This window comes from Dermacentor albipictus, chromosome 1, assembly GCF_038994185.2.
Source record: "Dermacentor albipictus isolate Rhodes 1998 colony chromosome 1, USDA_Dalb.pri_finalv2, whole genome shotgun sequence".
NCBI classification, from domain to species: domain Eukaryota; kingdom Metazoa; phylum Arthropoda; class Arachnida; order Ixodida; family Ixodidae; genus Dermacentor; species Dermacentor albipictus.
The window spans coordinates 477247951-477263016 of record NC_091821.1 but is presented as its reverse complement, the minus strand read 5'-3'; the positions used below and the strand labels follow the sequence as shown (position 1 = coordinate 477263016).

Sequence of the window (15066 nt, the reverse complement as noted above, 5' to 3'; positions counted from 1 at the left end):
AAAGGCAAACTGCAATGAAATATCAGTTGGGCAAAATTTGCCTATAAATGCATAGCACATAGATACTATCAAAGTAAACTTGGCAAAGCTACAGGGCTGGCGATTGTCTAATTTCCTTAGTAGCAGCATTTAAAGAGACCCTGAAATTATTATGACAATGTTGCACAAACATATTGAGTTGTTACGGTACATCCTTCGGATCTTTAAGTGACACATCTAAGCCCTTCGCATGAAGTGTGTAGTTTATTATAAGGTATTATAAGGTTTTAAAGGTGTGCATTGCTACTGATTGCAGTGGAAGCACTCCTGTGAATTAACAGCCACCCTGATACAATCCACATAGCTGGCACATGTGACGTCAGTTGGGCGAGCTATTTTACGGGCTACCCAGGTTGCATCATCGATTATCTTTAGAAATTTATGGTGAACAAATGTTCGTAATAGTTGGAATAAAGGTTAATTCATTTCTATAAAGAAAAAGTAAAAGAAAGAGAATACACAACAATCTACAACTGCACTGAAGCCCTTCGGGCACAGTAAGTGTTGTCTACGTCTGTTACAACATGCTCCGTGTTGATGTGAGCTGCGCAGTCGGTGTTGGTCTTGAGCTTTGTTTCCACGAGGACCATGAATCGCCCTTGTTAAAGTGTGGGCTGCAAATCTAGTGATCAGTGCCACGTCAAGCTGCAACATCATATCCCTCTGCAAGGCAACAAGCGAGCAGAGTGGCTGCAGCGTATTGGGTTGTTGGTATCTGATTGGCACCAGGATCTACACGTTTGGGGCTGTCGCTTCCTGCCAGAGGATTACAATCAATAGAGTTTTAGCAAATCCAGCATTCTGCTAAATGCAGGCTGATTGGGCATTTTGCCCTATCAGTGGAGTTGAAAACGTAAGCTGCCTGCAGGGTGCAGCCACCTGGTGGCAAAGTGGTCAACCAAACAAACACAGAACTAATATAGCGGTAAGAAAGTGTATCCTACTTTGCTGCTGGTGCAAAGGTTTGACGGCAATGTGACTGTGAACATGTCTTTTTAAATGTTCGATATGTTTTACCTTTGGTTACAGCAATATTAGCTCTGTGTTTGGCTGGTTGCACCGTCTACCACCAGGTGGCTGCACCTTGCAGGCCACTCTCACTGACAGCTGCACCTATCCACCAGTACACCCAGCGTGTCTACGCTTACCGGAATACCAGACACGCTTGGGACTGCAACAGAACGCTCTCAATGCATGCTGCTTGGATAGCTCTCGCTGGTGATCGATGGCCAGGCAGCTAGCAGAGCGGTTGGAGATGCTTTGCATGCTCGCTCCAAGACACCGAAAGTAGACAACACGACGTCACATCATGAGGCAGAGCCAGTGAAGGTGAAGCTTAGCCCTAGGGGTGGGCAAATATTCGAAACTTTCGAATAATGAATCTAATAGTGTCCTATTCGATTCTGTCTACAAATCAAATACTCATTACTCATACATGCAAATATTTTTTAAATACCTTTAGAATATTTCAGAACGTAAACTGTGCCCAAATTAGCATAAAACAGGAGTAAAACAAATCATATTGACCGCAAAAAAGACGGGGACATAGGAAGAAAACACATAAACAGCACAGGCGGTAACTTTCAACCGCCTGTGCTGTTTATGTGTTTTCTTCCTATGTCCCCGTCTTTTTTGCGGTCAATATGATTTGCAGTAAATACCAACTAGGCCAAACTGAAGTTCTTCTTCTGCAGGAGTAAAAGTACGGTACATTTTCACCCCACGGGCATGGTACAGACATGAGAGCTTGCGCAGTAGAGCAGGCTATGTCGCTTAGGTAGCCGTACTTTACAGGCTGTACTGTGATCATTCGCACTCTCTGAAGAGCCCTGTAATCTGCTGTGGTGGTGTAGAGGCTTTGGTGTTGCGCTGCTAACCCCGAGGGTATGGTATCGAATTCCAACTGCAATGGCCGCATTTTGATGGGGGTGAAATGAAATTAACACCCGTGTACTGTGCATTGGGTGCACATTAAAGAACCTCAAGTAGTCAAAATAAATCTGGAGTCCTCCACTACAGTGTGCATCATAATCATTTCCTGGTCTTGGCACATCAAACCTAAGGATGTTTTTTTAAGAGCCCTTATTTGCTTCTAATGCTCCATCTGTACTTTTAATAAACAACGCTTCCTAATGCACTATGCAACCACAGAAACTTTATTTTATAATATTGTGATAATGGCTGTTCATTATGAAAACTATTCGAGAGAGAGAGAGAAACAACTTCATTTAGTCGCCTGCAGAACGACACCATGACTGAATGGCGCCATGACGCGGACCCTGACGTCTTCTCAGCAGGTGGTCTCTACTCAACTCCAGCGCGTGTTACTCCCGCAGTCGGTCGCCCCGAAGGGCAACGTTCCATCGGTTATGCTCGGCCTTTGTCTTTCAAGAGCCGCCGAGACCTGCTGGACGGCCCAGGTTTGGCTTTCGTATTCATAGCATTCCGCCGCAGCCGCGAGTCGTGGCAGAATCATTGTACTTGTCGAAGCTTCGTCGGGGAAGTTGGTGCAATCCCGTAGGATGTGCGTCAGGGCGGCCCTCTCCCGCTGGCACACGCGGCACACATCACTCACGTATAATTTCGGGTACAGATGATTAATTAATACTGGGGTGGGTAAAGAACCAGTTTGCAATTGTCTGAACAGCACGCCTCTGCTCGGCTCAGCCCCGGGTGCTGGGGTGGGAAAGTCCTTCGCGCCAGGCGGTGGAACTGTGCAAGTTCGTTGAATGTCATCATGCAGTCCTTGGCACTAAACCACGTTGGACGGTCGGTTGTAGCGGAGTGGTTGGTTAGCGCTCACGCCACTGCGTGTGCCGCCTTGTTGTGGTTATCGTGCTTCTCCAACGCATCGTTGCCCGCGTGCGCCGGGAACCACTTGATTCTAACATACCTATTCTCTCGTTGCAGGTCAGCCGAGCACAGAACGCACACAGCCTCACCACACACTTTGCCCTTGGCATAATTTCGCACTGCACTTCACGAATCACACAACACCGTCTGGCACCCGGGGTCGGCAATGGCCACCTCCTCTGCCTGACACGCCCTGCGGACCCGTAAGCTCGTCGCTGCCCTTGTCGCGCTGAATGACGCCTCAATGACGGTAGCTATGAACGCCGCGCTGTGTCCCGGGTATTCTGCCGCATCCACAAACCTTGTGTGCTCGTCCTTGGCATGACAGTCGATGAGGTCCTTGGTCCTTGCTGCTCTTCTCTTCTTGTTAAACACCGGGTTCATGTTTCTCGAGACGAGGTCTACCCAAATCCGGCGCCGGGTCCCGTCTGGGACAGAAACGTCGCTACTCGCCTTTTTCGCCCCGGGCGTGAAGCCTGCACGCTTCAGTCATAGAGGGCTGCTCCAGCTGGGCGGTCCGTTGCGCTCCTGCAATTTCCTCGAGGGTATTGTGTACCGAGGCTCAGGAGCTTGTTGGTGTTGTACACTCGAATAGTCCGAGCACCGCCTTGTAAGCTCGGCGTATTAAAGCGTTGATCTTATTCTTTTCACACTGCATCCAGTTGTGCAAGGCTGTAACGTAGGTGATGTGGCTGATTACGAAAGAGTGCACAAGCCAAATCAAGCTTTCCTCGTTCATCCTGACCATGCAGTTGGCGACCCGTCTGACGAGACGTATTGCGTTGGTAATCTTGGCTGTAAGGCGGGAAATGGTCTCACCGTTGCCCTGTCGCTTGTCTATAATTATGCCGAGAACCCGGATTTTGTCGACCTCCAGGATCCCTTGGCCGTTCCTCGTCTATACGAAAAGTATTTAAAATTCGACTTGACTCACTGCCGGCACTATTAGATTTGTATTCGATTCAGTGTCAAAAACCACTATTTGCACACCCCTACTTAGCCCCAATCACTCAGTGAACAAGTTGAAGAGGAAAAACATGGCTAGGGAGGAAAGTAACTTGTGATAGTCTGTAGCTCTCTTAATATGAGCCACTTCACTTCAATTGTGATGTGAATCTTTTACTGTAGCTGTGACTATACGTCTACAAAATTTGTCAAACTGTTTCAGGGACTCCCCAAATAGCAACTAAGCAGACAATGCGAACACCTGGTGGTGAGCAGTAGTTATGCCATAAATGGTGAAAGTCCGAACACAGCACACGACTGCAGATCTCTCGTTGTGCCTAGGCACCCAGGTGCATCAACACATCACTCGCTTAATGTTTGCTGGTCGATGGGTGTCTCTCTTGACATGGTTTCTCATTGTTCTGTAGGTGATTTGAGCTGCTGAAGAACGCTTATGTGTTTCGTGGCCATTCGATGCTTGAACACAAGCAATGGTGGTGCAGTACACATTGCGTAGTATTCTTTTTTTTATTTGACCACTATCCTTGTACGTTTTCTTTTTTTTTGTATATATAGTGCGTGAAAGTGGCTTAGTTTGTATGTCAGAATGCAGTGTTAGTAGTACTTGCTGGGCTGAGGTTAGCATTTATCTAGTGCATGAAATGCTCAATCGCCTTTGGTGCACAATCCACAACCAACTGCTTCGACAGACTGGTAGGGGAGGTAATTAAAGAGAGGAGGATGTGGGGATTCAGGTATGCCTCATGGCCTTTGAGCGGGCAGTAACCTGTCCAGTCATCCTTACGCCTCTCCCCCTTTCCACTCACGATAGTTGCTGGCAGTGGCGCTCCACTCACGATGGTTTCCGGTGAGGGCACTCGCGTCGCGGGGATAGCCACTGATGGTTCCTCCCAATGGGAGTGCGGGTTTTCTCTCTGGGACCAGCACTGGGTACGAAAACGCTTTCCTCTTGTCTATCAGCCCCTTCGTGTCTCTGACTTGAGCTCGTGTACGGTGCCTTGGCCATATGGTGAGCGTGTACCTTGTGTTGATCCTTTCTGGACACTGCCGAAGAGCGGTGCCTAGCGCTCGCATGTGGTCAAACTGCACTAAGCCACACTTATCGAAGGGCCAAGCTGAAGGAGAGCTCATGAGAGTTGGCGCATTGGTTATTGCGAGAGCAAGCACATAGCCATGGGGACTTTTCCTAGCGGCAGTATAGATGCCCCTGTCTGTATTTTCGCCTGCGGCGTGAGGGCCCTTTAGTTCCCGTGAACCCCGGGACCGGGCACTTGTGCAACGTTGGGTGCCTCGGGAGACAGTAAATGGTTTTCACCAACTCAGTGCAACACTGTTTTCCTGTGTGCGTAGCACTTGGCAGCCCCTTTGTGGCCTGAGCACATGTGCAGTGGCGTGCTAAGCGACGGCTGACGCAGCCCTGTGGCTCACTACGCTCGAACCCGTAGTGGTTGATACTCCTGTGAGACCCTAGGACCCTCATACAGTATATGAACTCTATAGCTAATAGACATGCAAGAATTGTTCGCTGATCAGAAGGGTTGAAATTTGGGCCAGTTGGTACATACTTGAACAAAAAAAACAATAAAAAACCAGTCGTTGTGGTGTGAACCTCTCCTCTTATCCTTTGTGTTTTTGACTGTTTTTTTCGTTCATGTTCGCTGATGCGTGGGAACGATACAAGCAAGGGAAGCAGATGACCCAGGTGCTGGTTCTTCACGGTCTAAATTGTACATCATTTCCGCAAGTGGCAACGGCAGCATTTTTTTTCACTTTCTGTATAAGACACAAATTTTTGCAAGCGCACTGCGACACATCCACTTTATGTCAAGCAAAAAAATTCACTGATGATTAATATACTCCCTAATGCGAAATTTGAGTGCAGCTGTATATGTGTTTTCCTTTCACGATATATTGAGGCATTGCAATGATCACTGCACCAACTGGCAGAGCCGTGACGAGCGGCCCTAAATATAGACTGGCCACACAGTTGCTGCTTCTCGGCAACTAGAGCTTATGCAACTGTAATTTTTACAGGGAAACGCTTGCAGCAAAAGCTATGTGCAAAGGCGAACTTTTTGGTTCTTTATTTTATTCCCCCCGCATGGGCGGTGCTGTGGATGCGTGTATGTGAATGCCATCTGGTGGTGCTTCAAGGTGGCTTCCTCCGCTTTCCTCCTCATGCTTCAGCTGCCCCCTGCTCCTTTGCTTTTCTCCTCGTGTTCTCCCTGTTCTCGCCGTCTTTCATCCGCCACTGTGTTCTGCGTTTGCTCTTTCATAGTTCACTGCGCTCGTTTGCTCGGTTATGCCGAGGGAGGACGAGACACACCGATGCTCAATGCTGGAACGCACGCCTAAGAGCTGCGCTCTAAACCTTTGCCCAGACTGCTGCATGTCTAAACAATCTGAAACTGGGTTTTTTATGCAGTCAAGAATTTCATTGCAGTTGGCCTTTAAAGTACCAAATTATTTAATCTTGGCATTGCTGTAGGACATGAAGCATTTTCAAGTACTATCACACTATGCAGAGAATAGAAAAACATCACACTTCAATGACGCAGCAATATGGAAATGGACAGGGAGTGTGTTGTAATTGTGATTACGGGCTGAAGATATATGCCAGTCTTACATTTTACTGGGTCACGCATGGCAGTTGTTGCTTATTGAGTGGTTCGTGTTTATTGGGTAGTTTCTAGTGAAGATGCAATAAGCATGTTTCTTACTAAATTGTAAGCACTGTTTCTAGTAAACATGCCCAAGTAAACATGCAGTTTTGCAAACAGAGTAAAAACTGAAGGCCATACCTGTGAGAGGTCGTTGGTGCTGTCAACTGCATTAGTGTCAGGGGCCTCGGGCGGGTCTGAGTGATTGTGCTCCAAGTTCACCTTGATGAGAACCAGCTTTTCATTCTGCTTGTCGAACTTGATACCCAAGGCTGCATTGCATTTTTTGTATGCTATCCTGCACAGTGAATAGACATCCAGAGGGCTGTTATCGGTATTCTTGAAGTCTTACGCACATGTAACAAATGTGAGTTGCTATTTCCTTGAAAGGAGCCACAACACCAAATTTTCAAGCTTGAATTATGCATTGCATGTTAAACCAAATGCATCTGATAGCAAGCTGGCAAAATTTTAGTGAATTTGGTCCAGTGGAGATCTTGTGTATCTAATTTTTTTTTTATATTGCAGTTGAACCGCACAGCAATCTGGAAAGACTGATGGGTGACAAAGTGAAGTGTGTTCTCTGCATGGTCAATGTGCACGGTATATGCGTGCTTTCATCTTCACATCAACATATCAGTCGGCAGTTAGCCCTAGATAGTTTCTGAAGGTGGTCTTGGTTCGTGCCATTTTTATCACACATCTGTGAAAGAATTTTGGGTGCGATGCAATGTCGACACCTTTGCTGCTCTGTTGGATGTCAGAGTGCACAGATCAAGGACAGCCTACCACGGCATGCACGTGGTTTCAGAATGGCCCACAGCAGACGACACAGGGCTAGCCCCACACTTTCTGACGTTACACAAGTCATGCCAAACTGGCAGCCACAGAAAGTGGAAAGGGCTTGGGGGCAGCAATTTCAAATTGATTTTTTTTTGTAAGTATAAACATATTGGCCCTCGTGCTCTCTGTTAGAATGATAAACCGAGAATAGTTAAACAACCATGTCACGGCATGTTTACCAACTATATGAGAGGACTGTCATGTCCATTTTTATCATCATATTCTCCATGGTGCAATTTGAACACGACTGATGCATATCAATCGTGTTTGCATATATCTTGTCTCATTATCTGCGCTCTTGTTTATGCTGAATGAAAACAAACTAGCCCAGCTTGGAACTATCACACCTATGCCCAACTCATGAGCCCGCAGCAGTAGCTGTTGAGGGTAATTTCAAATCGTAACACGTTAGTGCAGTTTGACCTTGATATAACACAGTCAATCTGAAATTTGGTTGGTCTTGCTTTACTTCAATTAGCACTCTACTGCTATAATGAAACGTGAAATGCTAAATCCAAGAAAATATTGGTTACAGTGTAGCGGATGTTAATTTGTTCACAGCTTGAAGAATGCATTCTAGTGGCAAAAATGCTGAACACTTGATGCAGCACATGCTGGACTCGCTTACACGTTTTTGCCAACAGTTGGGCTTGGCTGGCCCATAGCCAGCAAGCCAATGTGCCGATGTATCACACGGACTGCATATTGCTTATTAACGGCTGTTCAAAGCACATTTGTATTCTAATGCTGCCAGCCTGTCAGAGGCATATGCTTGCATTTGTTTTGCAAAGACCTGACCACAACTTTTTTTTCTGCCAATATCAGTGTATGCACTTATAACAAATGTGGAATAAAATGAAAGTAGTTTCATTTCAAATGGGACTTTGATATAATGACATTCAGGAGTATGTCAAATTAGGATACATCACAAAGTGGCTTGCCTTACTAACCCTTCCTAATTGCTTCAGTTACTCCATGCAAGCTGCCTATTTTTTTTTTCAACACTTGTAACAGTCATATTAGTTTAGGCTTCATTGTTTACTTTTTACATAACGGTCATGCCACCACTGTTGTTTTGACCCAATGCAATGTCATATGTAACCTTACAATATCTAGAGGAAGCATATACAGGGTGTCCCAACTACCATGCACCAAGATTTAAAGATATGCAAATGCCACGTCGCTGGACAGAACCAAAGCAATGTTGTTTGCCGTCGTGTAGACTTACTCAGATTATTTTTTAGCATTTTCCCTAAATACATTAGTCTTAAATGTTATAATTAGATGAAAAGCGTCAATGAGAAAATTGTAGGCCAACATGAAAAACTCCCGATACAGCTTTCTGTTGCTCAATACGTGCCACATAAAAGTGTTTTTCCAAGCGTGAAAGAAGCCCGCAAATACATGCAAAGTGCCTCAAGCGGCCAATCACGCAGTAATTTTACATGTATTCACAGGCTTCTTTCAGGCTTGGAAAACACTTTTAAGTAGCATATATTGAGGAACAGAAAACTGTGTCAAGAGTTGTTCATGTTGCTTTACAATTTTCTCATTGACACTTTTCAACGAATTACATCTGAGAAGTTGACTGATTAATTAAAAATAACTATGTCATTAGGCGGAATGCAAAAAAAGAAATAATCTGAGTATCTACAAGCGACGGCAAACAATACTCCTTTGGTTCTGTCTAGCTACGTGGCATTTGCATATATTTAAATGTTGGTGTATGACAGTTGCGACATCCTGTATATGCTCAAGTGACATGCATCGAAAATTAATGTGCATCCCACAAACAGCAGTGTCAGTAATTATAGCAGTAAGGTTACACTCCAAAATGCAGTTTTGTTTTTAGTGAAGTGCAAATTAAGCAGCATTATCACACTAAGCTATATAGTGTGCCACGAAACTATGTTATGTGCAGAGACAAATGGTTACAATAAACGACAGAATTTGTCCTGTTGAGTGAGCAAAGTTTGTGGCAATGGCAAACTTTTGTTTCATCATTCAGAAATCTGGTTTATATGTTACAACATTCAAGGGCATGGAAAGCTCTGTGATTTAAGAATGTTTCATATGGGTGTGATGAGAGAGTAATGGCTGAAGGATGTGAAGGATGAGGTAACAAAGTATGAATGTGATAACACCCGTCATGCTACCCACAGCATGCTAAATCTGGGGTAGTCTAATCATAACAACGCAACCTCATTGTGGTTTTTAATGTACAATTATGCTCATAAGTTTGGAGGCCATGGGAGTACGCGGCAAATAGTGTTGATGATGAAGCTGCAGAGCAGCAGCCACATTTTACAAGGCCCGAACTCGGCAGTTTCTAAATTACAGACATGCCTGGTCGCACTGCAATGGCTGTTGAACAGTGACATTCAGAATGTGGCCTTCCTGACTTTGAAAAACACATGTATCATTTCGTGTAAACGTCACTGTTAATAAGGCCATACTCTTGTCTAAAGTTTGACAACTCATGAACTAATTTGTGTCTGCCTTTTCTTTGGGCACAGAGTAGTGATTTTACAAATTTGAGCAATTTTTGTCTTCAACGCATATTTAATCAGGTTTGTTGGTCTATACTTTTTTTTCGAGTAGTAATGCTTACTGTATTCTGTAGTATAACTTGCTCAATTTCGTTCCCCATGTTAATTTTCTCCCCTCCTGCTTGGTTTTCGAAGTGCAGTAGGTACTAAATAAATAAAATTAAGACATTTCAACATTCTTAGTTACCGTGAACATGCCTCTTTCATTTCTATACACATTTCTAATGCGCCTGTCCATTGCGAGTTCTGCACAGCGGCCCACTCTCTGCACAAACCACTGTCACTGGCTGAACGCTGCCATAAACATAAAGTGCTGGTCAATGTCTCTCTTTCAAAGTGCCAGTACTTCCAAGAATGTAACAAACTCTAAATGAAAGATTGCACGCATGATAACTTCACGACAGCTTTCTTTTTATGGCCGACACTAGTTTGTGTTAGGCATGTCCTGTCCCACAGAAAGCATGGGCAGCATTTACAGCCTAAGCAGTCATGGCAGAAGCACCAGCAGTGTGACCAGGTACTTGCATAATTAAAAAGTGGCAATGAACTCAGCCCTCGAGAATCGTGGCTGTGGCGTTGAGGCTGCCACGAATTCTGATGAACAGCATGCACATCGGCATGAAGCGAGTGAATGAGCAGGTCAGCAAGTATGGAAGGATGCGCATGCGCAATGCTACACTCTCAACAGCACCGCGCATGTGCCATTTGCTCCCATCACCTCCAAACTTATGAATGCGACTGTACATACAGCAATAAGGTTGCCAGATGAGCCAGGACTGCAGTGGTACAATAACATGATTCTATTCTATGTCAATGTTTACAATGTCTACAATGTCGCTGTAAGTGGAATGCAAGCTACCACAACACTATAGGTGGTGTGCACGCCGATGGCTGCGCCACTGGTGGTGGCCTTGTGCAGAACGCACGGGAGAGGAGCGCGCCGCGCGCCGTAGTTTGTTGCATCGCTGATAGTGCTTGTCCGTCTTATTTGTGTTTCCAGAGCAAAATAGGCAACACCCTTCGCATGTGTGGGATGGCCAAAGCTTCAAGAAATGTCGAAGAAGAATTGTTGCAGGGTGGGGGGGGCTCAAATACCAGCGAAAACGTGCCGGCGATACGGTTCTAATTATTCCCTGCAAAGCCTCATCAGCAGGAGTAACGGTGGCAATAAATCGTAGCTTCGGCGCGAAATTTCTTGTTCTCATCCTTTCCTTTGTTGCTTTGGTGTTTTTTTTTGTTTTACTCGATCGTAGTTAGACGCATAAGCGACGAAGTTCGTCTGCAGTGCAACATGCGGTTTAAAAGCATTTCGCTAAAGTTCGGAATGCCGTTCGCTGCTTATATTGTTTTCCGCTTCTTTACCGCGTTGGGCTAGCTAGGCAGCATGACTGCATGAGCGCATTGTGTTGTATGTTAAAGCTACAGAAATTTGCAAGAACTGAAATTGTGAGTTTTATGTGGCCCGGTAAATCCTCGCACCAGCTGTCGCACACTTCATCTTTTTACATCTATTTTATGCGTGGCTTCGCACATGTTTAACTGTTGCTAGTTGCCTCATGCATAACTCTTGTTGATTCTTTTGAGCTGCGAGGTTTTCACCCTGTCTCGTTTGTAAAGGGTATAAATCACGCTGTGTCTCATCGGAATGACACCAAGCAAGTGCTTCTTTAACAGCTTTATTCATTTCGCCCGAGGGCATCTTAGATATTGTGGTTTTTTGGGAAATGTGTTTAGAAAATAGGTAGCTTAGGGCGAGAATTGCTAATAGTTGCTGCATATGGTAGTTTTGTTCCATTTTTTGCTGATCCATATTTCGCTGAATAGTTCGCGTCAGGTTTGGTAAGTCATCACACCTTGATGCTGTCTGAGCAGACGTAACACGCCGAGTGATTTGTTTGTTTTCACAACGTAGTCGCTTCTTGCAAGTGAATTTTGTACTCAACTGAATTATTTCTTATTATGCTTACGCCGCATAGGACTAAACCCGGCCTTGCCGCCAGCGCTGGATCTACTTTGACTGGCGCTGATCTGCCTTTAAATATATCATGTGGCACCTCTCTCTAGTAACACTTAAAAAAAGCACTGAAAAGTTAGTCAGACTATAGCTTTGTACGTTTCCAAGCAGTTCCCTTAGGGAATTTAAAATTGCAAAAACTGCAGCGGGAACGGCAGTTCATCGGCGGTACAGCGCTAACACGCGCTTTTATTAACTCGTGCATTTGGTGGCTTCGTTGACTATAGTGTACGCGTTTCTATCAATAAATTCGCAATTACTCTTCTTCAGGCGACTTTGACTACACTTATTCGGCGGCGTCACATGTATTCATCGGCAGAAAAATCAAAGCAGCATATGCAGACATCGCACTGTGTGGATTTGTTTTCTAAGTCTGCACTAACGACGGGTGCTTATTATTGAGGTACAGAAGCAGCATTACGGCAAGGGTAGAATTTTAAAAAAAACCCAGTCGAGACATCGCATTAGTCAACAAAATTTGTCGGCTAGTTCACATGAGCTCCACATCATGTAAATGGTCTTCATGGCGTTTGTCTGCAGGACGCACCTGGCGCGTATGTGGAACATGTCCCAAACACCGGTAACATCATGTTCATACCCGCTCCCTCAGAGGTCTGCGTCTTCCCTACAGCTGTCACTACAGAAGAAGCAGTCTTGCGCCCGAACAAAGGACAAATCGCAGCCGCCAACTTGAGTCACACTTGCTGCAAAGCATTGTCATCTGCTACTGCTCCCGCACGTATTGTTGGAAGCGCCTGCTAGGTGGCTATCAGTGGCGCCTCTATAGGCGGTGCACGAGGCCTATAATTACTGTTGCCTTTTTGCTTTTCACTGGCGCCGAACTTGGTGCAATGCTTTGCTTCTTATGACGAGTAGCGTCACAAAAGTGCTACTAAAATGAAAAAAAAAGGAAATGCACTGATGCGCGACCCAACAGTAAGTAAAAGCTTTGCAGCTTCTTGTCAACATGTTGGTGCACAAGAGCATTAGGCGCTTCAATTTCTGCTAGGTCGCGCACCGACGTGCTGAGGTTGTAGCACAGAGTTTCAGTTACTTCTAACTGCAGCGGCACTTCATGCTTCGCCTGCTCATGGTAGAACTGGACAACCGCCTAGAAAAGGTATACTTGTTCAGAACAGTAAGTTATGAAATCGGCCAATATTTACTGTTAAAGTGTCCCCCACTGAACTAGACAGTGCGGTCGGCTGGAGGTGCGGGCACAGCGCACAGAACGTTTGTGCAAGCTACAACATTTGACAACGAACGTGTGCCGCACTACGAACATAGCACACCACCAAAACATTCGCGGAAGCCGTAAGCACAAATGAAAGAACAACGTCATGAAGAAGCCACAATCGCCGGAGAACCCCAATGCACACAAATATCTGCTACGACACACAGGCGGGACTCACTTTCCATTGGGATCGTCGCGTGCTTTGCTCTTGCCGCGCGACAGTACGCAGCAGTACTGGACATAGGTGAACTGCCATTTCTCATCCACGGTCTCCGGCGCCGGCAGCTTGGTCTTGCACTTGAGCCGGCTCTGCTCGAGTTTCTTATTGTAACTTTTCACCGACTTGGACGCGTAAACCTTAAAGCCCTGCTCGGTCGCCTTGCAGAACTCATCCAGCGTGCTCTTCCATTCGGTAAACGAGTCGAACGTGTCGCCAACCTTTAGTTGACGCATGATGCAGCACTGTGGCGGTCGACGCGTAGATCACTTATCGCCCGAGACAAGATTCGCACCACGCACACACATCGGGTTACTGTTGCCTTTTTGCTTTTCACTGGCGCCGAACTTGGTTAGCCTGGCACAAGAGCAAGACGTGGCAAGATGGTTGGGTCGGGTCTACGTCGTGAAGACCGCTTAAACTTCGCACTGAACGTTTTCTGCATCGAGAGACAGCCGTACCTGGCTTCAACAACACTCGGTGGCACTCCTGTCTTAAGAGACGCAACACACGCCCTTGCTAGTTTAGCGTATCACTAGCGCGGTACTTGGGCGCTGGGAATTTCGAAGGTTTCACCCGTCCCACCTAATTGTTTACAGAACCTCAGCCACCCGCGTGGCTTGGAAATTGTCAAGCGAATCGCGAAACCATGCCAGAAAAAGCGGCGTAAAAAATCGCGGAACGCGCACCGCCATTTTCAGAGTTGCCCGACCCCGGAAAAGAAAGTGGTTGAAGTGAGCGGCCCTGGATGTTGATGCCGTGCGACCTGCCCAAGGACGGATCGAATGGCTACTGATAGCAAGCAAATTTTGCGGAGGTACACGTCGCGTCGCAACATGGTTGCTAGGGGTAATAGAATGGAAAACTGGGCTAGTTGAATCAATTTCTACTTTCAGCAAAGATACGGACACCTGTGGCCATGCCTGTGGCAGGTGTCGCACGAGACCTTCACTTGAGGAATCGCCAGCCGTTTTTTGCGCAGGCTCGAGTAAGAGCGGGCGCGCGAGAGAAAATATGGGAGCTTTTGCTACTTTAATATGATTCTGCCTAGGCTAGGCACTACAGAGGAGGTTTGAACCTAGGCGTGCCGGAGTGGGGTCGAGTTTGATTACGCTCGGACGCTGGCTGCCTGCGCGGTAAAATAGGTGAAGCAGCAAGCACGGACGCCCGATGTGGTACCGCTGTGTAGGACAGGCTGTCTCGCACCTGCGGCGCTCGGGCTAAGTCAGCCATGGCGAATCATAGCTTGCGACCATAGTAGTGCCCGGACCGCATATTATTGAAAATCTAGAAGGCAGAGTGCCTTAGCAACCGCGGTTGTACGCAAGTGGGTGAAAGGCCGCCGGTGACGATGACTGACTCAGCACAAGCGCCGCATGCGCGAGAAAGTCTGTCCGACGTATGAGGCAAAGTTCTGACTGGTGTTGCAGCTGAAGTCACGGGGCGTGGTAGTGCTGAACTTATCGTCAGAAGCTGGACGTAATTATATTCATTCAGTGGTCTTTTTTTACTAATTTTAACAACGTGCCATTATTTCGCATTATTGGCGGCACCTCGAGGACACCAAAGCTAGAACCCGGACCGGTCTGTGGGTTGGGGCTCGCCGAGGCCGGCGCGTGCCAGGGGGTGTTCGCATAAAAAAAATTTAATCGCAGAAAAAATCGCATAGCCAATTTTTTATGCGAGCACCC

At 46.3% G+C, this 15066-nt stretch overlaps 1 protein-coding gene across 6 annotated transcripts in view; it reads right to left on the bottom strand.

Moving 5' to 3' along the window:
- The window catches only part of LOC135900246 (uncharacterized), a 104042-nt gene extending 89383 nt beyond the window's left edge, over nt 1–14659 (bottom strand). For 2 of the 6 annotated variants that reach the window (XM_065429667.2, XM_065429668.2), the window contains exons 1-2: nt 13337–14658; nt 6660–6816 (exon numbers count right to left, since the gene is read on the bottom strand). In XM_065429667.2, coding sequence (XP_065285739.2) covers nt 6660–6816; nt 13337–13611 — 432 coding nt within the window. In that variant the 5' untranslated portion in view covers nt 13612–14658. Of the gene's footprint in view, nt 1–6659; nt 6817–13336 lie in introns of all 6 variants that reach the window. The other 4 variants (XM_065429666.2, XM_070532511.1, XM_070532512.1 and 1 more) reach the window with 3 other exon arrangements.
- Between the last annotated feature and the right edge of the window lie 407 nt (nt 14660–15066).